Source organism: Lytechinus variegatus, chromosome 9 (genome assembly GCF_018143015.1).
Source record: "Lytechinus variegatus isolate NC3 chromosome 9, Lvar_3.0, whole genome shotgun sequence".
NCBI lineage: Eukaryota > Metazoa > Echinodermata > Echinoidea > Temnopleuroida > Toxopneustidae > Lytechinus > Lytechinus variegatus.
In genome coordinates this window covers 15,703,252-15,730,485 of record NC_054748.1, presented here as the reverse complement: position 1 = coordinate 15,730,485, position 27,234 = coordinate 15,703,252, and the positions used below count along the sequence as shown (strand labels likewise).

At 35.4% G+C, this 27,234-nt stretch overlaps 1 protein-coding gene across 2 annotated transcripts in view; it reads left to right on the top strand.

Moving 5' to 3' along the window:
• The window catches only part of LOC121421175, a 49,032-nt gene extending 22,103 nt beyond the window's left edge, over positions 1-26,929 (top strand). The window contains exons 11-28 of one of the 2 annotated variants that reach the window (XM_041615834.1): positions 277-356; positions 984-1,224; positions 1,770-1,846; positions 3,198-3,247; positions 3,794-3,989; positions 5,190-5,300; positions 5,873-5,926; positions 10,817-10,840; positions 11,581-11,680; positions 13,787-13,907; positions 14,484-14,637; positions 15,508-15,627; positions 16,616-16,917; positions 18,282-18,359; positions 20,296-20,343; positions 23,298-23,461; positions 24,797-24,913; positions 25,428-26,929. In XM_041615834.1, the coding sequence (XP_041471768.1) occupies positions 277-356; positions 984-1,224; positions 1,770-1,846; positions 3,198-3,247; positions 3,794-3,989; positions 5,190-5,300; positions 5,873-5,926; positions 10,817-10,840; positions 11,581-11,680; positions 13,787-13,907; positions 14,484-14,637; positions 15,508-15,627; positions 16,616-16,917; positions 18,282-18,359; positions 20,296-20,343; positions 23,298-23,461; positions 24,797-24,913; positions 25,428-25,684 (2,294 nt within the window). In that variant the 3' untranslated portion in view covers positions 25,685-26,929. The remainder of the gene's footprint in view (positions 1-276; positions 357-983; positions 1,225-1,769; positions 1,847-3,197; positions 3,248-3,793; positions 3,990-5,189; positions 5,301-5,872; positions 5,927-10,816; positions 10,841-11,580; positions 11,681-13,786; positions 13,908-14,483; positions 14,638-15,507; positions 15,628-16,615; positions 16,918-18,281; positions 18,360-20,295; positions 20,344-23,297; positions 23,462-24,796; positions 24,914-25,427) is intronic. The other variant, XM_041615835.1, reaches the window with a different exon arrangement.
• Positions 26,930-27,234: the final 305 nt, after the last annotated feature.

The window sequence follows — 27,234 nt, the reverse complement described above, 5'->3', positions numbered from 1 at the left end:
ATCTTCTCTTTCATCTGGTATAACCTGTGAGATTCCATATTCTCGTATGATGGAGTAAAAACAATTTGAAGAAAGGGAACTAAAATGTCACGTGGCGGCCAGTTTCTGAGTTTCAAAAAGACTCACATGTTTAAAAAGTTCTTTATCTGCTTTTTAGTTTGATACCTCAATCACAGGAAATAGTCAAGAAATAGCAAAGTTCAGCTGCTTTGAAATGATGCTTGTATTTCCATAATTACTTGGATACTATTAACTCTATTTTTTTTCAATGAACAGAGAGAGTGTTAATAGAGAGTAAGTTTGATGTTGGAGCATGCAGGCAATGGTGGAAACACATAGAGACTATTCAAACAGAGGTAAGATTACGTAATCATTTATTTACGACAGTATTTCAGTTATTTCTTTCCTTTTCTTCTGCACCTCATTATTTTATCCAATTACCTTTCACCTTATCGTGTTCACCTATCTCATTAGTTTTTTTTCATTTCTTTGTAAAAGTACATTTTCTTACAATGATTCTATCCGTGATTGTATACCACATGCTTGATTGAGAGGGGGGGGGGGCATGCACACATCTATTCATCATGCTCATAAATTGGAATTATGAATTTAAAGAGTATTACGTTATTCCAGAAAGTTGTTACTAATATTTATTGATTATGTATAGATTTTTATTGCTGCTGTATTTTTTGTTATCTCTGTGGGTGCTTGATAGCAATTTGAAACTTAATTCCTTTGAATGCTTGCTTTCATACCAAACAATTATTCTTGAATCTTGAATCCTTTTTTTTTTTTGAGGGGGGGGTACAGAAGTAAAGCAAGCTCCACCGAATCTCGAGGATAACTGTCAATGATACTAAAGGGAAAGTCCACTTTGATAGTAATTTGGTTTTAATGAAAGCAGAAAAGAATATTGCTGAACGTTTCATAGATATGTGTGAAAAAATAACATCAATGAATAAAAAAAAAATTATCTTTTGCAGACTCGGGAAGCTATCTCCAAGAAGATGACGGACCGATTTGATCAAATGACCGTCCCGAGAGCGGTCAGTATGAATGACCTCTGCATCTCTCTGGCCATCAATCTGACCCTCACTCAAGGGTCAGGCTTCTACCTCTGCAAGGCCAGAGAGACAGTCACCACTGACCGTAGGATCGTTCTCAAGGACGCTGAGACCGGCGACTTCATAGATGACTTTACCCATGGCAAGGGGCCAAGTAGAAGTAAGATTTTATTCAGCTTTTTCTTAAAGGAAGCCAAAACCCAAGAAGAGAAGCAATCTTATTGGAAAGAGTTAGATGAGAGGAATAATTTAAAAAAAAAGGTTTTATCAAAATCAGTTATGAAATCAGCAATTTATGGAAGTTTAAAAAGTCTTATTGTTCTTTCTATGGGGATCCTCAAATTGGCAAACATGCTTCAAAATGGCTGATTTTGTGGACAACTCTCTATTTGTTTTGTACACTTGAGGATCCCCATACAAAATACAACAAGAGTTTTCAAACTTCCATAACTTGCTTATTTCATAACCGATTTTAATGAGCCATTTTTAAAAATTGTTCCTCTTATTATACATTTATATCATAATTTGTCATAAGAATGATAATAATTTCAAACATTTATATATATCGCTGAATGCAGATGTTTTTAACCTTTGCATTGTACATGTATTATCCAAACCTTAGCACAGCTGTATTAAGGTGCTTTTTAGCATTTTGAGCGATAAATTTTCTGACCCATTTTGTCTTCATTTTGTTCTTACAATCAGTCAATATTCGCAAGATTTTAGGAGTCTCCCTTTACGAGCCCTTTGACCTGGTTCCTTCCAATTACCCCCAATATGAGGTAAGATAATCAGTTGGTCTACTTTCCTTTCAGCCTTGTCCTTCACGTTCTAATCCTGTACCATGAGGATGTGTTTCAAAGAGAGTTTTAAAAGTCTGACTAAAAATCATGCCTAATCTTTACCAGTGCAGTTATGTACTTAATATATATTTTATACCGCTCACAAATGGGAATTTAAGAGTCACTTCAAGTTGAATTTAATTCTTTGTAAAACAACGCCCTGATCGAATTGCCACTAACCTAATTATCCGTTTTGGCTAACTTTAAAATAGACTATACCCGCTTTCTCTAATATCCGGTTTGTCTATTCCCATGTCTTCATGATTAGAGGCAAACACAAAATTTTAGATGACAAATTTCAAAAAGATAATTGAAAGTTATTGTTAGAGATTTGGAAATTGGACGAATAGGATATTAGACTAATGGTTGAATCTATCTAGACTAGAAGGGGCCAGACTTGACTAGCATTCATGCTATTTTCTGGTTCCTATTATCCTTGCTTTTCTATGTATTCATAAATTATTGTCTGTAAACTTGTAAAATTGGTATTATCATTGCATTGGATAATAAATTTATTCATTCATTCATTCATTCATTTGGTTGAACCAAATGGTAATTAAACCATCTGCTAGTATACAGATTAAATACAAACCAGGGGGGTGTTTCACAAAGATTTAAGTATGACTTAAGTCGCACTTAAATGCCGACGCGTACATGATATGCAACGCGCGATCTTATTGATAGGTACGCAGTAGTGCGCGTCCTCATGGCACGATCTGACCAATGCGGTCAAGCCTTTCATACCATACGCAACTCGGCATTTAAGTGCGACTTTAATCTTTGTGAAACACCCCCCAGATACATGTAATCATGCAATGTATGTTTTATAAATTATACTCCTTGAAGCACATTTTCTGTAAATTTTGAGCTATACTAGGATTGGGTTTTCATAGGGAATTCAACAGCGATTAGTGGTAGATGAATCTTCTTTAAGGACCTGTAGATTCATGTACAGACAAGGTTGAGTAACTTTCTGCTGGAGTAAAATTTCATAGTCGTTTAATTATAACAGTCACTAATTAGAAAATCAACTTTGTGTTCTAGTACAAGGACATGTATATGTAAATGAATGATATATCTACAAATGTCTTTGTTTATTGCAGTCAAATATAGTTCATTCTATAAATGAGTCTGATTTGCCTGCAGAAAGTTTTTAACATGCTCAGAACATTGTGGCGGTTAAGTTGCGAGTGATTTTCCACAACTTACCCGTAAGGGTTACTGCAAATGATGTGACAGTACCTTTGTAGATGTCATTAATCAACAGCCGCTGTTTTGTTTATTTTTCTAGATCTATGTTGAGAGTCCTTCAAAGAATAAACTACTCAAGGCAGGGAGTATGTAAGTTAACTCTTTAACTATTAAATTCTGTAATTCATATAGGCTTTGTATAGGGAAGGGCATAGGAAAAAGAAAGGGAGAAATAAAATAGGGACATTTCTCCTATCATGTTATATGCAATAATAGAATATTAAGTTGCATAGAAGAGAAAAGGAGATGGTCTGTATTCGAGGCTATATAAACCATATAACACGGGCAAATCCAAGATTTTCCAAAAGGGGCACATTTTTTTGAGAAAAAATTTGACAAGCCAAAAAAAAATTGGTTTTTAAACCAAAAAAGGATATTTCATACCCAAAAATTTTACAAGCAAAAAAAAAATTTGGAGGGAAAAAATTGACAAGCCCCAATTTTTTTTTTAAAGAAAAGGTTTTAACCAAATGTGACGGATATTTATACCAGAAAAAATTTGACAAGCAAAAAAAAAAGTCTTCACTTTCAAATTTTCATTTTGCTTCTAAAATAGGGGGCATGGGCTGGCTGTGCCCCCGCTCCCTTTATCTACCAATGATATAACATATCATTCTTGTCTTCTATTTGATTAAGATTTCTGTACCAAGTGTTTCCTGGGAACTACACGCAATGGGAGAATCTCTTCTTCAAAGCATGTAAAGTAGGAGAGTACGATACTGTCTACAAACTCATCGTCTTCTTTCAAGAGAAGCGACCGAGTTTCATCAACGCGCGCGAGAAAAAGACCGGCAATATGGGCCTCCACATGGCTGCAAGGAATGGTCATTATGTAAGTTATTGAAATTATATTTCCTTAACCCTATCTAGGCCGGGGTATTTTGGGAGTTCCTATGGCTGGGGGGGGGCCTCCCAGGCCCCCCCCCCTAAGATCTTGGCCGTCGACCGCGCGATCGCGCCGAAAATTGGCACGCGGGTTGCCTGGGACATAATCTACAAGATTGTATAGTAATTTATTTCATGCGAATCGCTATTAAGTGATTATGCTAATTTATTCGTAATTAGTATGCGAAATCATACTTTTTCCTCTAACTCCCTAAACAAAGCTCCAAATGTACTAATTTTTGGTATAGAAACTCTTTGTGGTGTCCTTAGCAAGTGTACATGAAAAAAATTGTGATATCAAATCATTTTCTTATGTATTATATTGTTTTTTTCAATTTCTTATGTATTTCCTTGTTTTTTTGACCTTTTGTTTTTCATTGTTTTTTCAATGAAATTTGTTGGGGACTCTTCTGTGATCATAAAAAGCATAAAATGAATACATTTAGACTAGCAAAACTAAAAATAATCATACATTTATGAATTATGGTTGAAAACACAATTTGCATTGACTTTGTACACGAAATCATGTTTTTGAGCCATTTTCGGTCTGACATGCACTTACACAATGTTGCGTAATTTCGGAACCACATACCCGGGTGACGCAAAAGTGGTCTCAAAAGTTGCGCAAGACTTAAAAGTAAAAAGTCAGCGAGTGGCACGGTCAAAAAATTTCGCACGGCAAAAATATCTCGCAAATCGTTGAGGGGGGGGCCTCCGAGGCCCTCCCCCGGCCTAGATAGGGTTAAATCTATTCTTCTATGAAGGTCTAGTAGTCAAGACTCTCTTATTTCAATCTTATGGACACATCTTACGCGCACCCCAATGCCCCACCCCCCCCCCCCCAGTCTCGGCCGCTGATTGCCCGATCTCCACGAAAATTTGCACGCGCGTACAGCCGGATTGTTTTTTTTAATTTAGAATATGTATTTCTTTGATTTTTCAAATCTTTGTTTTTTTATTGTTTTTTAATGAACTTTGTTTGAAATTTGCGCGGCAGCGTAGCAGCAAATTTGTCGAGGGGGGGTCAAATTGACCCCCCCCCTAAAGTTTGATAAGGGTTAAGTGGGACTTGGCATGTCTTGGAGGTACATAGGCCTATACAATAATTGAATGATTGTACAATCATTTGTATTTCTTCTTTTTCTAGGATATTGCATTGTTTCTGCTTGAGAATGGAGCTAAACTCGATGCTAAGAATGTCAGCGGCGCTTCCCCGTTCTTCGGTGCAGTGGAGGGATTACACAAAGGCATCAGTCAGGTATCACCAAAACTTAGCGTACATTACATGATCCATGATTTTCATTGAAATGGTAACATTTGATATGAATATTCAACCTATAAAATCATAAGAAGCAAATATCTGAATAGTGGTATGAACAGTAAAATTAAAATTCCAGTCTTTTTCAAGCCTCCATGTACATAGAGGAATAAAAGCAAATTAATAGTGTAGTAGGTTTCACGGTACACCATGTATCTTTCTTGGGCAAATGTTGGTCCTGAAAAGGACCAACATATTGTCTCTAGAGATTGGCTGGTCCTTTTCAGGACCAACATTTGCGCAAGAAAGATACATGGTGTACCGTGAAACCTACTACACTATTCTTCTTCGCCATGGAAACCTTCAGAAGTTATAAAAGCAAATTAAATTCTAATTCATAATCAAACCATCATTTTCTGCAACTTGAAGCCAATTTGGACTTTGATTTAATAAAGTTGCATGCATTATGTCGATGCTGTGATCTAGATTTGTATGTGTACAACATCTCTGAATGCATTGTAAAATTATTTAGTTTTCATTATTTTTAAAATTTTTACATTTAATCTTTCTAGATGTTTCGGATAAGCGATGGTGCCGGGAAAACCTCTTTTGCACAAGAAGGCAAGGTTAGTATGTTTTGAGATACTAACCCATTGTCTGCTGTAACCGGGTGATTCCTTTACAAAGCCTATGGGATTTACAGTAGTCAGTAGTTGACAGGTTAACCCATGCCAACAAGAAGCTGTCATCCCTGTTCAAAGTGTAATAATAACATAATAGGACTCACCATTTTACACTGATCTGTTATTTCCAATACACTCATTCTTATATCTCCATAGTTTCCAGATAAATCATATTTTACAATGAAATCTTTTTGTAAAGCTCACTTATTGGGGAAAACCGTTCATGATAATTTTTGTCTCACCTGCGAAGCAGAGTGAGACTATAGGCGCCGCTTTTCCGACGGCGGCGGCGGCGTCAACATCAAATCTTAACCTGAGGTTAAGTTTTTGAAATGACATCATAACTTAGAAAGTATATGGACCTAGTTCATGAAACTTGGCCATAAGGTTAATCAAGTATTACTGAACATCCTATTAAAGTTTCATGTCACATGACCAAGGTCAAAGGTCATTTAGGGTCAATGAACTTAGACCATGTTGGAGGAATCAACATTGAAATCTTAACCTGAGGTTAAGGTTTTGAAATGTCATCATAACTTAGAAAATATATGGACCTAGTTCTTTAAACTTGGACATAAGCTTGATCAAGTATCACCAAACATCCTTCATGAGTTTCACGTCACATGACCAAGGTCAAAGGTCATTTAGGGTCAATGAACTTTGGCCGATTTGGGTGTATCTGTTGAATTACAATCAAAACTTTAAAAGTTTTTGGATCTGATTCATGAAACTTGGACATAATAGTAATCAAGTATCACTGAACATCCTGTGCAAGTTTCAGGTCACATGATCAAGGTCAAAGGTCATTTAGGGTCAATGAACTTTGGCCGAATTGGGGGTATTTGTTGAATTACCATCATAACTTTGAAAGTATGTTGGTCTAGTTCATAAAACTTGGACATAAGAGTAATCAAGTATCACTGAACATCCTGTGTGCATTTTAGGTCACATGACCAAGGTCAAAGGTCAATGAACTTTGGCCATAATGGGGTATCTGTTGAATTACCATCATAACTTTGCAAGTTTATTGATCTGACTTTTGAAACTTGGACATAAGAGTAATCAAGTATCACTGAATATCCTGTGCAAGTTTCAGGTCACATGACCTAGGTCAAAGGTCAATGAACTTTGGCCACATTGGGGGTATTTGTTGAATTACCATCCTATCTCTGTAAGTGTATTGGTCTAGTTCATAAAACGTGGAAATAAGAGTAACCAAGTATCACTGAACATCTTGTGCGACTTATAGTAGTTTTCAAAGTCAGCACTGCTGCTATGTTGAACTGCGTGATGCAGGTGAGACGGCCAGAGGCATTCCACTTGTTATATCTCCATAGTTTCGAAATAAATCATATTTTACAGTGAAATCTGTTTGTAAAGATCACTTATTGGGGGAAACGGTTCATGATCAGGTGGACTTCTTCGACAGGTTTTTTTTCCTTTGTTAGGGATTGTACTTTGTATGATTCTTTTTTTTTCTTTCCCAGTCATTTTTTTTAAGTATTATGTATTTATTGTTGTTACATGTATATATCACAGTACAGTCATTACAAGTTTTGCTTACTGAGTTATTACCTCGGTTGTATTATAACTTTTAGAAATGTATTGATGCTTAAATGTTGGGAATTAAATTGAATATAATTATCCCATTTTCAAGGGAAACAAATGAATGTGTCTTTATGGACAGGTGGTTATTACTTGTATATGTAATAGACAAACACTACCTCATTAGAAACGGCAATAATCTGTGTTTATCTGTACTGTTTGAACACACATATACCTGTTTGATTTTCTCCTACATGTGTACTTGTACATATTGGCTCTTATTCTGAAGTCGGGTTGAACTTAGACCATGGTCTAACTCTGTGCTAAAATTATGGGAAGCCAAACGTTTCAAAGTTTTGTTTACAGTGATTGCTTCTCATGTTTACCGTGCTCTTTACTAATTCTACTAATGGTGAAGACAACTGTCATACTTGTCCTTCCCAGGCAGTTAATAATGTTTTGGGAGTCAAATGAGCTGATACATTGAACCTCTACTGTTATAGATCTATGTATTAACTGGCTTTCCATAGTTAAACCACAACTTAAAATCAGAGTTTAAAATCAAACCTGACTTCAGAATAAGGGCCATTGTAACTAGACGTGCAATTCAGTCTCTGGAATGGATGTTTTCAGCTATTAAATCCAGGCAACCAATTGTATTCACCAACAGCCTCACTTTATTTGCAAAGTTTCCCTAAATATCAATCCAAGTAGTGCATGTAGAATGCATGTTTGAAACCTTGATGAATGAAAAGTGACAGAAAAGATTTAAAAATTGAAATAAAACCCATTAATACAGATTGATTTTTGATGCCTATTATAATAGCGACAATCTCGACGTAGAGGCAGAAAGGTAAGATCTACATGTAGGTGATATGACGGTACGGTGCTTCTAATGGAATCAAAGGAAGAGTAGTGAAATAACCCAGCTAAAACTTGCTTTCTAATGTTTGCTGGTGGTGTTTCACAAAGTTAAGCGTGACTTACATCTTGCTTAACCCTTTGAACCCGATAGGCAGGAATACCGGCCTGCCAGAAAACACGCAAATACCCGATAGGCCGGAATACCGGCCTACAGCCATGTGATTTCAAAAGCATGGATTCTAAATGTCAGGTGATCTTCCAAAATGACGTCATCTTTCTAGTACGTGTAGGAATATTTAGTCGATAATTTCAGTCAATGTCGGCAATGATTTCGGAAGGATTTCGCTTAAAAAATGGCCAAAATATGCCACTTTTTTGTGATTGCTCGTGTCGTAGGTGTGGTAATACGTGGCGAGTCACGTGCTTACTATGGGGAAGCAATTGGTATATCTCACTTTGGTGAAAAGAGTGAGCCCAAAACAGACACTAAATTTGATATTTCTGATTGTAGACTAGGTCTACGAGAAGCCAAACAACTTCAGCCGGCTCGGGCCGGGTACTAGCGGGGGGAAGGTGCCGTTGGGTCTCGAATCATGGGGGATTGTATGAATGTGGTCGAGAAGTCATTTATGTGCAAATAATTCAGGGTGTATGTCACGACCGCCCCAAATAATTCAGGGTTCAAAGGGTTAAATGCCGATGTGCGCTTGATGTGTAAAACTCAATCTTATTGATTAATATGCAGAAGCGCGCATCCTCTAATAGCATGATTTTGATCAATGCGGTCGTGCGTACTATACCACACACAACTGGGAATTTAAGTGTGATTCTAAGTCACACTTAAATATATTTGAAACACCACCCTTATCCGATTTGTGTGTTTCAAGAAACATGGATTGTCATACATTTACATGTAAGATCTGTGGAGCGTTGTGGCCCAGTGGATTAGTCTTCGGACTTTGAAACAGAGGGTCGTGGGTTCGATTCCCAGCCATGGCGTAATTTCGTTCAGCAAGAAACTGATCCAAAATGTGCTGCACTCAACCCAGGTGAGGTAAATGGGTACCGGTAGGAAGCAATTGCTTAAGAAGCTGTGTGCGCTATGAACGCCTAGCTTAGCCGGGTAATATAGGAGCACCTTGAGCACCTAACAAGGTTGATATGTGCGCAATAGAAATATCCTATATTATTATTATTATATGTAGGACGTCTTTCTACTTTGGGGAAAATGAACTTTCCGGGAACTTTCATTACATGTATGTGTTCAAACATGTTTTTTTTTAATTCTTTGTTCAATTCTAGGTGGTTGCAAGCATTGTTTGGGATTACTAACATTACTTTACATAATAAGAGCTTGAATCGTATAGGAGTGTCAGCCTAGGTGGTTTTGCATTAGTTAAAATGGAGAGAAACAATTCTCCTTTTTTGACAGATTACAGAAATTTCTTATTTGAATTATGTAACAATTATGATGATTATACATAGAATTTGTATATTGCACTTGCCATCTTTATGAGATGCTGAAGGCATTTCAGAGCAAATTACAGGGGAAAAGGAAGCATTGTAGGTTCGAACTTTTCAAGTGAATATATGCATTAGAACAGCAGAAGTGTTTAATCGGCAAGTTAATAATTCTGATTGTCTTCCTGTAAGAGCTTTGTTGTTCAAATTTTTTGCTTCTAATTGTAAACCAAGGTTACTAAAAACATTCTTTTTTGTGAATAAGTATAAGTTGGTGCAAAGAAGCATTTTCTGGGGTATTTCGTTGGCTCAGTTGACTTCATATGTAAGTTCTACTCACGTTTATTCAGAAAAAAAGTTGTTGCCTAACTGGAACTGCCCTTGAAAATATTTAGTGTCATTGGGCTTGGGGATCTTGTTGGCTGGCTTTCATAAAAAGGTGATGGTCTTTTAAAGGCTAATAAATACTTTAGTGTATGTATGATTTATAGTATTTTTGCAAAATTTGTTTTATTGTAATTTTAAACAGGCACTATGAATGCCTGCTTATCAAAAACTTTTTGACTAGGTGTATCATGATACTATATGCACTATAAGGGGTGCTATTACTCTGGGCAGTTTTCTTAGAAAGACATTTGAATTTTCTTTTTTGATTCAAGCTTTTTTATTTCACCAGTAAAGCAGATTCCAGAAATACATGTAGATGCAGCTTCTTTGATATTTAGTGCGATGCTAACTACTTGAAAATCCTAACCCACATAAAGGTTGATATTTTATTGTCATTTTCAACAAAATTGCAGCTTGAAAGTATAGTACATGTATACACATGGACATTTACCTATTTGATAAGGGCATCCAACTGTTACAGGGTTTGAAGCCAATAGTATCATACCAATTGTCCACTTGGTTACCCAATTGATATTTCAATAATATTTTTTTTTTCTTTTTGTCTTTTTACTTTAGGGAGCCCATGGTAATACTGCTCAGGTGAGTGAAAATTTTGCATATAAAATAAGATTTAGCCCAAATTAATGATTATTTGAACTTCTTGCAAAAAAAATATATTTTCTTCGACATAAAATTTTTCCTATTTTGGGTAAAATTTCACTTGCAAAAAGGCTACAAGTGCAGCATGACAAGGTGTTGGAATTGGATTGTATGTTTGTTTTCTCAAGACTGTATTTCCATACAAATGTGGAAAGTCTGCCTAATTCATCTGGTATGGTTATTTTCAGTTCATCACCCCCAGTGTCGTGATGAGCCCAAAATTTTGTAGGGGCTACAAATGGCGTATTGCGTAAAATTGATGTGAGTTGTGAGCGAGAAAAGCGACCAAGCAAAATTTTGGCTTTTTTTACACAGAATTCTTATTTTGTAGTAGATTTTTACTTCATATTTAGAAAACGATATCATATTTCACCCTTCTCTCTTTCCTTTTCTATTTTATTTTCTTGGTCATGGAAACAATTTTTTTTTTTTGGGGGGGGGGCACTGCTAGATGCCATTTTTCAGTAAATACCTCCTTTTTACTATTTTTTTTACCAATGTGCTTTTTATAAAAGAAGACTTTAGAATATGAAATAATTTTCATACCGCCTTTTTATTTTATTTTTTTACTTAATCGATTGGGCCTTTAATAAAATTCATTATAGAATATGAAATAATTTTCCATTCTTACGCCCTCTATAGTTCTGCTCATGACATGTTTTTCCACCTGTTTCTTTCAGCTTTTGCTAGAGTGGGGAGCTAATATATGGATGAAGAACAAATTGGGAAAGACAGCATTTGATATCTCTAAGAATGATGAACAAAGAACAGAGTTAGTAGGTAAGATGCCGATGATATATTCACTCTTTTAGGATCTTTCCTTTTTCGATCATAAGAGAGATAGATACCTTAAAAAAAAATCATTTCAAACCATGCCCTCTATCAATAAAATAAATCTGATTTGCAAATAAGTTTTGGAATCAAGTGGAAGTGTCACAATTTGCTGGTGCCTTTCAAACTTTTCCATGACATTTTCTCTGGCGACAATTGCTCTGATAGAAAATCTGCCCTGAAGAATAATGTAAAACTTAACCTCCAAAACTACATAAACCTTAAAGAGGAATGAAACCTTTGGAACAAATAGGCTTGTGTAGAAACAGAAAAATCAAAGAATAAGAATAAAGAAAGTTTGAGAAAAATCGGACAGATAATGAGAAAGTTATGAGCATTTGAATATTGCAATCACTAATGCTATGAATATCCTCCCATTGGCAATGCGACAAGGATGTGTGATGTCACTGATGAACAACTTTCCCTTTGGTGGACTATAAAATACCCTCAAAATGTTTCTTTTTGCTTTTTCTTATGATGATACAAACTCTTTATCCATGATGTATTCTTAAAATTTATGTATTACATGCCCTCATGTAGAATGAACACATGATCTATGGATAGATATGATAAAAGAGGCAATTCAAGTGAAATATATACTAAAGTAATGGGGAGAGTTGTTCACAAGTGACATCACACATCTTTGTCGCATTACCAATTTGCTATCTCTATAGCAATAGTGATCGCAATATTCAAATGCTCACAACTTTCTCATTATTTGTCCGATTTTTCTCAGACTTTTGTCGATCTGTTTCTTTGATTTTTCTGTTTTCACACAAGTTATCTTGTTCCAATGGTTTCATTCTCCTTTAAGCCTTATCTTTACATTATTCTGAATCCTAACTCTAACCCTATGCCTTGAGAGATGTCAAGACCAGAGGAAATGTCGCTGGAGCATATGTCGTGCCACCTTACAAGTGGAGTGTTGTTCATTTCCTTCAGCAAGAAATTTGTCCACACTGTGCCGCACTCAACCAATGTTTAACCGTAAATAGACTGGGCTATTTCGATGCCTAAGAAGACTGGGGAGGGGCTGATTCAGCCCCCCCTTATGATCTCAGCCGTCGATGGTGTGATCGCGACGAAAATTGGCACACGCATTACCCATGGCATTATCTACAAAACTATAACATCAAATTCTGCAGAAAATCTCATGTCTCATTAATTATGCTAATTTATGCGTAAAATCATAAGTTTGCTCTAATTAATAAAATAATGCCCTTGAAATGCTAATTTTTGTTTCACACACTCTAGATAGGCATCTGATTAAATTTATTATAAAAGAATTTCAACATCACATTTATTTTCTTATGTATTCTATTGTTTTCTAAATTTCTTATGTATTTCTTTGTATTTCAACTTTTTGTTTTTTATTGTTTTTTCAATGGAAATTGTTGGGGACTTTATTTTGACCATCAAAAAGATAAAATTAATTTATTTTAAGCTGTAAAAGGAAAAATAATGATACATTTATGAATTTTGGCTAAAAACACTATTTGCATTGGATTTGTACACAAATTCACGTTTTTGAGTGATTTTTGGTCTACAGGCACTTACGAAATGTTGCGTAATTTCACAATTTTGGTCTCAAAAGTTTGCGCTAGACTTGAAAGTAAAAATTCAGCGAGCGACGCGGTCAAAAAATTTTGCGCGGCAGATTTATCGCGAAAAATGTTGAGAGGGGGCTGAATCAGCCCCCCCATCTTTTTAGGGTTAAGGTGAATGGGCACCTGTGTATACCTTATGAACAGATATACATGATTGTATCATTACCCCAATCATTAAATGGTTGCTTACACAATGTTTGCATGTCTTCCAATCCCAAGGAAGCAGGAAGAGTTTCCAAATCAATTGCTAAGCAATACAATAGTTTTTTTTTCATCCTACTGGGAGTGCGTACCCATTCAAAACCTGGGTGGAGAGTGGCAAAGTGTGGATTAATGCCTTGCCTAACGTTGCCTGGCTGTGATAGGATTCAAACACACGACCCCTGATCTTTGTTGTGGTTTTAGAGTTTTCATCTCAAGTTATTGATTTTTGCTGATGTGATTTCAGGTTATTACGATCATCTTCAGAACTGTATTCCCCGATTGATGAGAGGTGATATCGCCCTCTTGAGACGACTTGTAGAGGACCATTTCGCAGGAGTACGCAAGTTTGCTAGTCTACGAAGCAGGTATAACGCTATTAAGGTGTTATAAAACTATTGTCAAATTCACTCCAACAAAATTTTAGTTCAATCAAAATATTTCGAAAAATTGAGCAAGTATAATATCGTCGCACACACCACAAATCGTCCTCTCTGCGCACTTCAATGCGAAAGTAAGTTTGGCAGAAAACACATTTAAAGAAATTTTTTTTTTAACCAGAAATAAGTGCAACTACAAGGAAAGCAAATTCTTTTTCCGGTGTCTTCATTCAAAAGTTCAGGTTTCATCCCGTATCTTTATATTTTCTTGAAGTGAATTATTTACGCTACAGTGGGCATCGTGACAGAGAGAATGGTTCGTGGAATAGATACAGTGCGCTATCGCACCTTGCGATTTCACCACGAACCGTGGTAGTAGTTTTAGTAGTAGTGGTAGTAGTAGTAGTAGTAGTAGTAGTAGTAGAAGTAATTGTTAATATTGATTTTATCATTATTATTATTATTGATATTAATATCATTAATATTATTGTTATCATTATTATTGTTACTATTATCATACTTTATTATAATTGCTGTTGTAATTTTATTTATTTATTTTTGTAGATGCATCAATGGTAGCACACTAATCCACACAGCTGCCTACTTTGGTGTCGTTCCAGTTCTCAAGGTTCTCTTGAAAGAACGTGTTGATGTGAATCTAAGGGATTATAAAGGTGCTACACCACTACACAGAGCTAAGGATAAACCAACTATTAGGGTGAGATTATTCTTCATTTTAATCTCTTCTTTTCTCTTCTTCTCCTGGTACTCTTTATCCTTCTTTTTTCATTTCATTTCATTTGTTTATTTCCATTTTCAACAATTACAGTTTCTTCTGTACATGTTGACATATATAAATAACAAAACATATTTCAAATATTCCTGTACAGAAAATTATATTCAAGATTATTACAAATCAGGTTGGAAATGGAGGAGGCTGCTAAAAAGCGGAGCTTGTAGAGTGCAGCCTCCTAATAAATATTCTTGCAGTTGTTAAGCATATAAAAAATATGTCCTCCATCTGTCCTCCATCTTCGTCAGATTCTTCTGATTTTTTTTTCTTCCTCTTCTTTTTTGCTCCTCTTCTCTTTCTTTTTCTCCTTGTTGTTGTTCTTATACTTTTTCTTCTCCTTTTTCTCCTTCTCGTTCTCATCTTTCTTCTTCTTTGTCTTCTTATCATAATTTTGATTCTTCTTCTTCTCCTCCACCTTCTCCTACTCCTTCTACTTCTAGTTCTCCTACTACTTCTCCTCGTTCTCCTGCTTCTCCTCCTCCTCTTCTTCCTCCACCTCCTCCTTCTTCGTTTTCTTCTTCGTCGTCTTGTGCGCCGTCTTCTTCTACTTCTTCTTATTCTGCGTCTTCTTATTATTTTGATTCTTCTCCCCTTCTCTTACTCCTACTACTCCTCCTCATCCTCCTCATCCACCTCCTTTTCCATTTTCTTCTCCTCCTCTTGTTTTCCTTATTTTTCCCTTCATTCTCTTTCCTTCTCCTTATCGGCATCTTTTTTTCTCCATCTATCTCTTGATACCTCCCTATTTTTTGTGCTGATGATGCTGAATATATATCAATTTCTGTCTTGTTTAAGCTGCTGCTTGAAAATGGTGCTAAGCTTAACGCCATTGATGGTGAAGGGAACACGCCCCTCCATGTGAAGTGCTATGGGGAAGGAGGACAACCAACACAGATGGACTGTATACAACAACTGGTCAGTGGAAACTCACCTTCTCTCTAAATACTTCATCTAGATACAAGATTAACAATCACTTTTACATGTACTACGGTTTCCTTATCTAAATCTTTTTAATTTAACCCATGCATAAACGTATGTGGTATAACTCAAGATTCTTGCAATTTGTTTGGTTGAAAGGTCTTCAATATTTGATACATTTTATGCTGCATGGATATTTTATCAGTGAGGATAGATTGTATAATGAACTTATTTGCATGCATCATTGTATACTTTTCTTTGTGTATTCTATAAAAAAAGTCCAGTGTATAATGTGGAAGCATTGTGGTGTAGTGGTTCTGACTCTCGCCTTGCAATCACAAGGTAATGTGTTCAAATCCTTCCAAGGCCTTGTGCAAAGCGTCAATCCACAATTAGCCACTCATCACCCAGGTGTTAAATGTGTATCCGGTAGGATGCGAAAGCCTATGGAATGTGCCTAGCAATCAAGTCTTAGAACTCTTGTTGGAATGCTCCCCAGGGAGTGGAGAAAGTGCTTACAGTGTATACTGACATGCCAGAATCCGATGAACGGGGTCATGATAACAATGTAAAGAAACGTAACTATTGATTATTAAATGTAATTTTTGATAATTACCCGTATCAGACATCTGAGCTGGTCATTTACAAAACTGTATTGCCCTACATTTTCTAAATATTGGGAAGAAATAGGTATATTATTTGTATTTTACTTGTGCTCTATGTGCGTATTGACTTTGCATGGAAAGACCACACAAAATATATTCCCTGGTCTCATATTCAGGCATTTGAGGATGCGTAGACAGAGATATGCTTCATAGTGGTCATAGTGTATCAAATATAGTCTGGCCTTAGAAGAATTATATTGCCCTCTCCTAAAGACTCGGGCCAATATGATTCTGTTGCGGGCAATATATTTCATGTTCCCCTTGAGGCCATTCAATATATAATTGTTATTTATATTTTATTTCTTATTCTTTGTGTTTAGTTATCAGAGAACATCAACTTGGTCCATCGCAATCACAAGGAATTGATGGCCATCCACTGCTGCGCCATGCAGGGGAGGAAGGACGCCATACAGGTACTCCTTGACCTAGACGCTACCAAAGAGGGCGCCATACGAGCGAGCCTGGAGAAGGAAGACCCCAAGTCGCCTCCGTCTCTGCCTCACCTCTCCCTGGCCAATGATTTCCTGGAGTGCGGGGAGTGGCTGATCGATCAAGGTTTCACCTTCAAAGAACATGAGCAGGATATACTTGTCCACAGGTTACTGACAGAGCAGATTAAAAGGTATGACATACTACTTTACTGGTTGCCTATACCTCAGTCACAGTTCCCCAATGCTGTACGGCTAGTCAAAAACCTCTGTTTTATTCGTTATTATTCAATCACCTGTATGTAAATACAGTAGCTGGTATAAAAAAAAAATGAAAACGGCTGTTTGGGACTTGCCGTACAGCCGCCGTGTGGGAAAGGTGACTGAGATATTACTGAATGGATTGGAAAAAATCAGAAAATGGTGGTTATTTTTTGCCTGATTGCTAAAAAAGCGTGAATGCTTGTAAGCAAGCAACCAGAGGACTGACGGTTTAAGGTCCTCTCCGATGGACCTGATAATGAGGATTGATGCCTTACCAAAAGTCAATTTTGCACCAGGTGCTTAGTGCGCTAGTGCCCTTTGATTGATTAAAGGGATTCTCCTGCCAGCACGCTTGATTCGTAAAAGAGTGAGGTTACACCCTGATAAAAAACTTTTTAAAAATTGGTGAACATTTGATGAAAATCAATTTAAAAAAATTAACAAAGTTGTGATTTTTTAATTTTAAGCAGCTCCTCCATACTGGCTGCTATTTTCTCATGCAATTAATAATGTGATTTTACTTTTCCAGTGAGTTGATCATCAGATATGTCATCTCGTATCCCATTCTCTGTGCAAAATATTTGTATTCCTTCTATTCCATTAACTCTTTGCACACTGAATTAATTTTTTGGGGGGATAATGATGACAATTGTTTCCATGTTGATTTTATTTTATTCAAGATTTCCGTATTGCATCATTGATACAAAAATTAGTGCCTTTTATTTGATTATCTAATTTGAATGTAGGGGAGAAAAATGATTATTACGATTGTTTAATTCGATTGTAAGAATTTGCAAAATTGCAACATCAGCATGCGAAGGGTTAAGAAAGAAAGGAATGCAAGGAATTTTTTTTTACACGATTGGGTAGCCGTTTGCATATGACATCACAGATTAAAAGTGAAAAATGTCATTAATCTCTTATTTCTGGATGAATTTTCATCAAACCTTCACCAATCTAACTTCTGCTTGTATTATGACAAATTTATTGTCAAGCTGAATTTCCCTTAAAATCCTTCAATTCTAATTCTAAAAGGAGATAGTTTTCAATGCTCAATTCTTCTTTATCATTTGTATGTATTCGTTCATCTCCTTTGAATATGGCATTTGACAATTTCCAAAAAGAAAACCTTATCGTTTCTTCACCATCTTGATGTGTTCTATTTGCTTGTTTCTTTGTGTAGGTACTGTACATGTATTTTTGATCTGCTTTGAAATATATTACTTGACAGTGTGCACAAAGATAAATCTTATTTTCTTCACTAATATGTGATGTTTTTGTTTGTTTGATGTAGTAAGCAGCGTCTGGACATCATGCGGTTTCTCTTCAAGCATGGAGCGGATCTAGACCAAAGATACGCCGGAGGCAACACGTAAGTCTCATTTATTACCCATCACTTTAGATAATGATCATGAATTGTAATAGAATCAGAATGACTGATATTTCTGTTATACTGTGTGTATATAGGTTTGAGGATGTTATGAATGCCTCTCGGGGGAAGAATTTGGTAAAAAATTTGCAGGCTTTGTTTGGGATGAATCAGCACTTCCTTTTACATTGGTCAATTGCCCTATTTTTATGTACAGTATGATATATTTTGGCTAAAGGACAAGTCCACCCCAACAAAAAGTTGATTTGAATGAAAAGAGAAAAATCCAACATGCATAACACTGAAAATTTCATCAAAACCGGATGTAAAATAGGAATGTTATGACAGTTTATAGTTTCGCTTAATTTCACAAAACAGTTATATGCACATCCTGGTTGGTATGCACACGAGGAGACTGATGGTGTCATCCACTCACTATTTCTTTTGTATTTTATTATATGAAATATTCTGATTTTCCCCTCATTGCCAAGTGAAACAATGATTAATTCCTCCCTGAACATGTGGAATAAGCATGGATTAATACTATATGATTCAGTCAAGTTGTTCCTTATTTTCAAATCTGTAGAAACGAAATATTGTAAAATTCAATCAATAAAAAACGAAATAGTGAGTGATGGACATCATCGACTGACTCGTCTGCATGTCACTGAGGTGTGCATATTACTTTTCTGTGAAAAATATGGTAAACTTCAAAACGCCATGATTTTCTTATTCTTTATCCGATGTGGATTAAATTTTCAGCGTTCTGCTAGTTTGATTTTTCTCTATTTGTTTAAATCAACATTTTTCTGGGGTAGACTTGACCACAAATTAGATTTTCATATTTTTGCTCGGTATTACGGTGGTAGGTGTTGGTATGTGAGTGTGTTTGGGCAAGTTTGGTTTATGAAATTGCTTTATTATCCATTCCTCATCAGGCAACAATCTTAATGGGGAAGTTCTCCCTGGCAGTAAGTTGGTTTTAATAAAAGCAGAAAAATTAGAGAAATATATTTACGAAAGCTTGATAAAAAAAAATCTGTTGATGAATAGGATTATAATTAATAAGTAATTAATTTGTGAAATATTTTTGTCTGTTTTTAGTAAAACCAACATATCGCTAAAGTGAACTTTCCCTTAAATAATATCACTTGCATACATGTTGCTCTTTTCTTTGATTTAAATCAATTCCATCCATTGTTCCATTGTTCCAATTTTCTGTCAAACTTTTTCAACTCCCAAGTTGGCCTTCATGTCAAGAAAAGAAATCAGTAAGACAAAGAAAGTCATATTAGCGTTGCAAACTACATGTATATATGCAAGTACACCATGTACATTGTAGTAGAAGCTTAATTCCTAGCTTTGATACATGTATTTTATATGGTCTTTAAATAATGCATTATTTATACAGTATATCATGGTGTATGCACATTGCAGCTTTTGCCATCATTTCAGCAAGTTTACATCAGTTTCTTGTAGTTTGTTGTTGAGATATGTTTTGTTGAAAAAATTCAGGTCATGTGGTTTGTCTAAATTCTCGGTTATGCTTTTGTAAACTACATGTATCATTGTGTGTGCAGCATTCAAATCATGATTGTTATACATCAGCAAATATGTGACTTTCACACTCGTTTTTTTTTTTATATTATTATTATTGTTATGATTATTAGTATAATTTTTATTATGAAGATGATGATTATTATTATTATTATCATTATTATTACTATCATTATTTTTATTATTATTATTTTATGTGAACAAATTATTTGTTTGGTAATTGGGCCAGGCTCTTTTATACTACATTTTTCTAAAAGAATATTCAATGTGATTTTTGTATTGTTTAAATTGTTCTGATGATTTCTATACTTTGTTTCGTTATGCAATGCTTGTTTTTGTTTTTGGTTGTTTTCTTTAAAATTTGTTCTGGTGTTTTGTGTAGCCCTTTGCATTATGCAGCAGGAATGATGCTTCACACAAAGCGTAAAGAGTAAGGATGGTCTGCCACACTTATCCTTTCTTTATCTATATTTTTATCAAAATATACTAGATGATGATTATCAAGAATTCATTTTGTGAACATTATCACTAATACCCTATTAAACTCTTTCAAAGTCTATGGCGTTTTTGTTTGAAATGATAGCAATTGAAATCAAGAAAAGAAGAAGGATATGAGACATAGACGTAAAGAAGAAAGATGAAAGAAGTATTGCATTAAAAACATATTCGGAGGTTATTTGTTGTTCTACACAAAAAACCAAATTCAATATTGAAGATTTATGCATGAATTTTTGTCATTTAGTTGCAAATTAAAGTTCAATCCACTTTTTGTTCTAGAAATTTAAAAGAAGAAGTTACTTGAAATTCAGAAGAAGAAGAAGAACGAAGTATTTTTATAGATCTTTTGATACAAAAATATAAATGGTTAAATGAAAAGAAACACATATCAATATATTAATCTTCTGTTAGTCCAAATTTCAAGATAATTCATCATCTAGTATCTCTGTGCCTCCATTCACCCTACATCTTTGTTTCCTGAATCAGAGGTTTTTGAGGCACGTGCATGAACAATTTTCACTCTTTTTTCACCTTGTTTGATATTTTCCTTCCTATATTTTATTTGCATGATTTTGGCCTATTTTAAAGATTTATGAATGACTAATAAGATAATACTACTGTATATTTAGACCATGTATGTGTTTGGAGGGGGGGGGATTTGCTCATTATGACATACTTGTTTAACCATTATAGGCTGTGTTTATGTGACCTCACGCGAGAATCATGATTTGAATCGTGATTCAAATCGCAAACATGAATCACAATATCACAGAATCAGCGTTTAGACGACCTTCATTCCATTGCTGTTTCTCCTCAGATTCGGGCCAATCCAGTGCGCATCACTAGTGTGCAGTATGACAGAGGAAGCATGTTTAGGCTCTTGAGGTTACACGGGCCTAATCACTAGTGGCAGGCCATAGATATTCATTCGAGCCAACCCATTGCTATTTTTTTTATTTTGATGTGGCTGATTGACAAAGTGTATGCATATGATTGCCCATCTAACACTGATTCTATTTTTGGTAATTACTGAACTTCCTTTTCCCAAATTGGGAAGAAATATCACCAATTTTGGACTATATTTTGACTGGCGGAAGGATTAGGGCTATTTTGCTATTTGAGGTGATGAATCTGCTCCTCCCGAAGGTGTCTTCAAACACGCCAATTTATTTTTAAAATGAGCCGGTCGAGGGACCCTTTTCTGGTCAGATATGGATTGCCAGATATATATCCTATCCACTGGTAGTAAACATTCGACCCCCAAATTTCATCCTTATTTTTTATGAATTTTTTAAAGTGCCAATTTAACACATGAGTCTATGGGGAATGAATTAGGCCTGTGAACCTTGATAAATCAATCTTTTGCATTACAATTCAGTCTTATACCTCATTTTGTTTACTTATGTTCATCTTGTTTCTGTAGTTTAAAAATGAATTGCGCCTCTTTGTTAAACATAGCCCTCTCTGTATAAAATATATTTTCTCTTTCAATAAAATCTCTTATTTTTCTGAAGATTATGAAGTGAGGGTTAGATTTGTGATCTAGTGTTTATAGTTCAGAATCATATGAGGAGGAATAAGTTTAAGGTCATGTTTCAAAGCTCACGTTTATGTTTGGCTTAATAAGTCAGGGTGCTACATAAGCACTTGCCCAATTGCCCGGGGCAAGTAATAGGTAGAGTCGGGCAAGTGTTTTGAAGTAAAGATCAAAACTACTTGCCCGAATTGTGCAAGCAAAATTCTCACAGAATGACCAAAATTAGGGTTGAAATGATATGATATTGACCCTAATTTTGGTCATGGCAGGCAAGATAAAATCACTTTGGAAAAAAGAAATGCAATAACATGGTAGATTAGTTCATGTCAAAAGAGAGAAAAAGATCAATGGCTTTGATAAAACCGCAAACTTTCTTCTGAAGAGGTAAAACTTTTTTCAAGGATTTTTTTTCGGGCAAGTGGAATAGATTTTTGGGCAAGTATATCCCAAGTACTTAAAAATTCACTTGCCGACCAGGCAAGTGCTTCTAAAAAGTTAGGTAGAACCCTCTAAGTGCATGTTCAGTAGGAGCAAATGACATAGAACCATCTCTGCACATATCAATGCATGTTAATTTGCTACTCTCTTGACTTTGTGCTAACCTTTATATTTTCTTTTCTACAGAATTCTGCATGGATGCCCACTATCCTGTGCTTTTCATTTTCTTATCTAGATTGCATGACAATGTCTTTCTTTTTTCACCGTTAACATCAATATTTTTCCCTCTATTCTATCACAATACTGGTTAATATTCGTTGCATGTAGTTCCACTTCCAAGTGTGAATGAATTTATGAAGACTGCTCCTTTCATTTCTCTGTTGCCACCAATCTCCACCTTTATTGAATAGCAAAACAACCAAATCTGTTTGCTTTTTTTATAACAATTTTAGTTGTAAAATGCATGATAAATTGCAGTTATCTTTCCCAATAATATATGCTTGGGGAAATACATGTATGCATATCATGTTATGTGTATATAAACTTGAAGATATATATATATATACTTGTATACATATATGTTGCCAATGAAAGTTAAGTACATGTATACTGACCAGGACAAGAAGTCATATCACAGAAGGCTTGTTATTAAACAATTGAATGTGCCATCTAAAATATAATTTCTAAATATTCATTGAAAATAATTTAAATTAATTCAGTGTTTATCTTTTTCTCATTCATGATAATGCTTTACAGTGTGATTTGCATAAATGCCTTTTCATGTACATTATTGTAAGCAATTATTTACAAGATATTTCTTGAGTCTTTCAAGTTGTTCACAAACACCCCCCTACCATAGAGTGGAACATTCCTGTCCATCTCCTTTCTACATTTGTGCATTGCTCCATCAGACCAGTCCATTATGCTGCGGGGATGACAGGACCAACTGATATATTGGAGCTTCTCATCGAGTACGGTGCAGACTTAGACTCGGTCAATGATGATAATTGCACCCCTCTCTTTTTCGCTACCCAGTCCAACAATTACTTCGCTGCCAGTGTCTTATTGAACGGAGGTAAAATAATATCAACATCTTAAAGCAAATGCAAGCAAGAATTAGAGAATGAATGATTTGCAATTATTTTAAAGTCTTATGACTGATTTGGAGCCATAAGGTTAAAGGTAAATTGCTAGTTTTGGTAACGATATCAATACCAATGCATAGAAATAACAATACAAAGAATCTATTAAGCAATTAATGGTAAATGCCAGTTTTGGTAATGATATTAAAATGAGTTCGTATAGAATCCAATGAAATGACCACCAAAGTGTCTGTTTGTATTATAAATAAAACGCATGTGCCAAAGGGTTCTGATAGAAATTGTGTAATTGCTGAGAAATCAGCAAATAAGCACAGGATTCGGGTAGAGCGTCGGGCCCGACGCTCTAAGCAATAATTATACATTGTCCCACGTGCGCTTATCTGTGTTGGGGATCTTCGGTGTGAACATTTTTCAGCGTAGATTTCAAGATTCACAAAGTTCAGTTAATGTAACTGTACCAGATCTAGATCCTCGATGATATACCGACAATTAAGCCTTGTTTTACAGACTTTCTCATGAAATCTGTGTTTACTGCAACTACTGGAATTTCTCTTTAATTTGCCATTGATTGCAAGATTCCTGTAATGTATTTTCGTGTTTTTTAAGGAAACCAAAATACAAGGAGAGAATCTATAGTATCGGAAAGAAAAAAATTAGAGGAGCAATCTAAAACTTGTTTTTATCAAAATCGGTTATAGAATAAGCGAGTTGTGGAAGTTATTATCTTTTAAATTGCATTATCTTGCCTCCTTCTGAATACAACATATGTCATGGGAAATATAATTCACACCACATATGTCAATGTCAGAATGAGATCATGTGAAATATCTCAAAAAGAGGGAGACAATTTGACAATTTGAAAATTTGAGTACCAATCAAATTGAGAGTTGTCCACAAAATCAGCTATTTTGAAGTACGTTTGCCAATTTGAGGATCCCCATAGAAAGTGAAACGAGACTTTGTAAACATCCATAACTTGCTTATTTCATATCCGATTTTGATGAAACTTGTTTTGAATTCTTCCTCTTATTTTACTCTTTCCAATAAGATTGCTACTTTTCTTAGGTTTTGGTTTCCTTTTAAGTGTCCAAATTGGTTTGCAGTCCAACTTTCAATGAAAAGTACTATCACTTTATATTCATGTAGGGAGTGAATAATTACAGGAACAATGAAATACATTAGTATTGATAAAAAGAGTATCATTTACCCATTCTTTATGTGACTGTACATCTACTTCTACATTTACAATTTGTTACTATATGTGAGACTAAGATGTTTGATTTTATTTTTTCATTACATATATACAGGGGCCAACGTGAGGCATAAGAATATCCAAGGTTTGACAGCATTTGACTGCATCATTGACTTTGATGAGTGGTTAGAATGTGGATTCTTTACTGACGAGGTCAAGGCTCGGCTGAAAGGTAAGAATTTTCTTCATGTTTTCAGAGACTTTATTTCTATTTGTGGGTATATACATATATCCAAACTACATTGTAATGCACAAGATGTAATGTGGTGTAGATGAACTGTTTTAGTATACATGTATTTATGATGAGGATGATCCACCGTGTTTGTATTGTGCCCTATTTCTGTTAAAAACATCCATAGGCGCAGGCTCTATAGATCTGGTGAAATATGTGAGTTTTGAGAGACGATTTGAAGAGTTCATTGTTGTCAATTTCACAGAAAAAATGGATTAGGTATTTACATGTGTATATCATAGCACTTTTTGCTTTAAAATTTGTAATGAAGCAAACGAACGTACCATTAATCATTGGATAAGCTTTAACATTGCAGTGAATGGGGGCTTGTTTTTATTTTTTCCAAGCCTCTTGAGCATTTTGAGGGTGAAATTGCCGAGATCCGCTTCATGAATTCTTTCCCCCGAATGGCATTATATATCAAATTCTATCCACCTCCCCCTTCCACCTACAGCTCACAGCCTGAAGCACGCCAGGGATCTGGTCCGAGCTATCACCCAGAAGGTCAGAGGCTCCCACCGCAAGGGGCTTTTTGCCCAGGCAGCCCTCCGCTCGAACGCTCAGAACCACGGGGTCGATCGTCAGCACCCCCTCTCTGCCTCGTTACCAATTAGGGGGGCGTTGAAGGGGAATCTCAATAATAGCAATATGAAGCTCGGACAGGGTACCATACTGCCCCCTCTCAAACCAAGGACTTTCATGAAGAACTAATAATAAGTTATGATAATAATATTTGTTTTCAGTTCTCGCATTCATGTAACGAGGGGCGTGGGAACGATTTCGGGGGTGCTGGTTTGTAGAAAATAGGGGTGATTCTTTCCAAACGTCGTCTCTTAAATAAAACGATTATGTGAATCTCATTTTTGAGATAATTTTGTAAACGAAGCCTAATGAGCATACAAACCAAAATTCCACCCCAGAATACCCCAGCACCCCGCTTTCCAGGGTCATACATGTAGCACACTACATGTAAAATCTCCAGGCCCTTCCAATGGGACTAGGAGAGAATTACCCTGGCTTTAGCCGGGCAAGCCTTTTACAGCGCACAAGCATTTCAAGGAATGAATTCCTGCCAGGTACCCATGTACCTCACCTGGGTTGGGTGCAGGACAGTGTGGATCAATTTCTTGCAGAAGGAAAGTACACCATGGCTTTACCAAGTGATCTGTATCATTGTGTCATCCTCAAACCTTATTTATTTCAGCCATTGTTGTAAAGTCAAGCATTTCCCTGACTTGGATGATATCGTAGGGAAAGTTACATCCAAAGAAAGTAAATACTAATGGAGATCATTTTCTATTGAAAAAATGGCAAGTACCTGGTTTATCACTTTAAAAAAAAGTCTATTGACCTCGTTTAACCTTTCTTTGGCATGTTCTTGGATTCTTTGGAGTTTTCATGAATTTTTCACAACTTGATGCTCAACTGGAACATGGTTCATGCCACTTATTGAGTGGCAAGTCATTCTTCTCGGTCATTTTAATTCCTATAGAATGACTGAGAAATGACTAAGTTCTTATATTCATTTGCTCAAATATACTTTGTAATAAAAATATTTGCTATTTAAAAGGTAATATTCATTCAAGTCTTTCATATCTAATATATTTTTCTGATTTATTTACTTTATATGAAAAAACAAAAAACCCATTTTGCTTGTTATATGCAGTATTGATGATACCAATACTAAACAGTTTTTATAAAGTGCTCATCACATCAGAAAACAATCATATGTGCTTCCAAAAAACTTTGATATAATTTCAGTTTAAGCACACCATCCTTTAACAAGTACATATAAAAAGAGAGCCGATTGATATGATGTACATTAATTTATTAATTTATATGATAATGTAAATTTATTTTTTCTACCATTCTATTGTACAGCTGTAAATATTGTACAAAAATAGTAAATAATGTATTTGGCCTTTTGTGCAAAATAAATGGAATCATGAAATAGAATTTTTGTCATTTTGTTTTATTGCCTTGCTTTCTTGTTTGATTAATTATAGAGAAAGCTTCACATCAAAGATATTGGTCGATGTTAGAAAGGTCTTATTAAAAAAAAAATCAGGAAGTTTGATGTGTGTAGTATTTAACATTGTTCATATAGATTTATGAAAACAAAACACAAAGAAAGAACAAAAAAAGACACTTGGGACATTTGTGACTGAAAAGTTTTTTTTTTATGCATGGGAGTTTACTTGGTTTTGGATTAAATTCTGGATGATGCCTTCGTTCACTTAATTTTTCACTTTTTGAAGCAC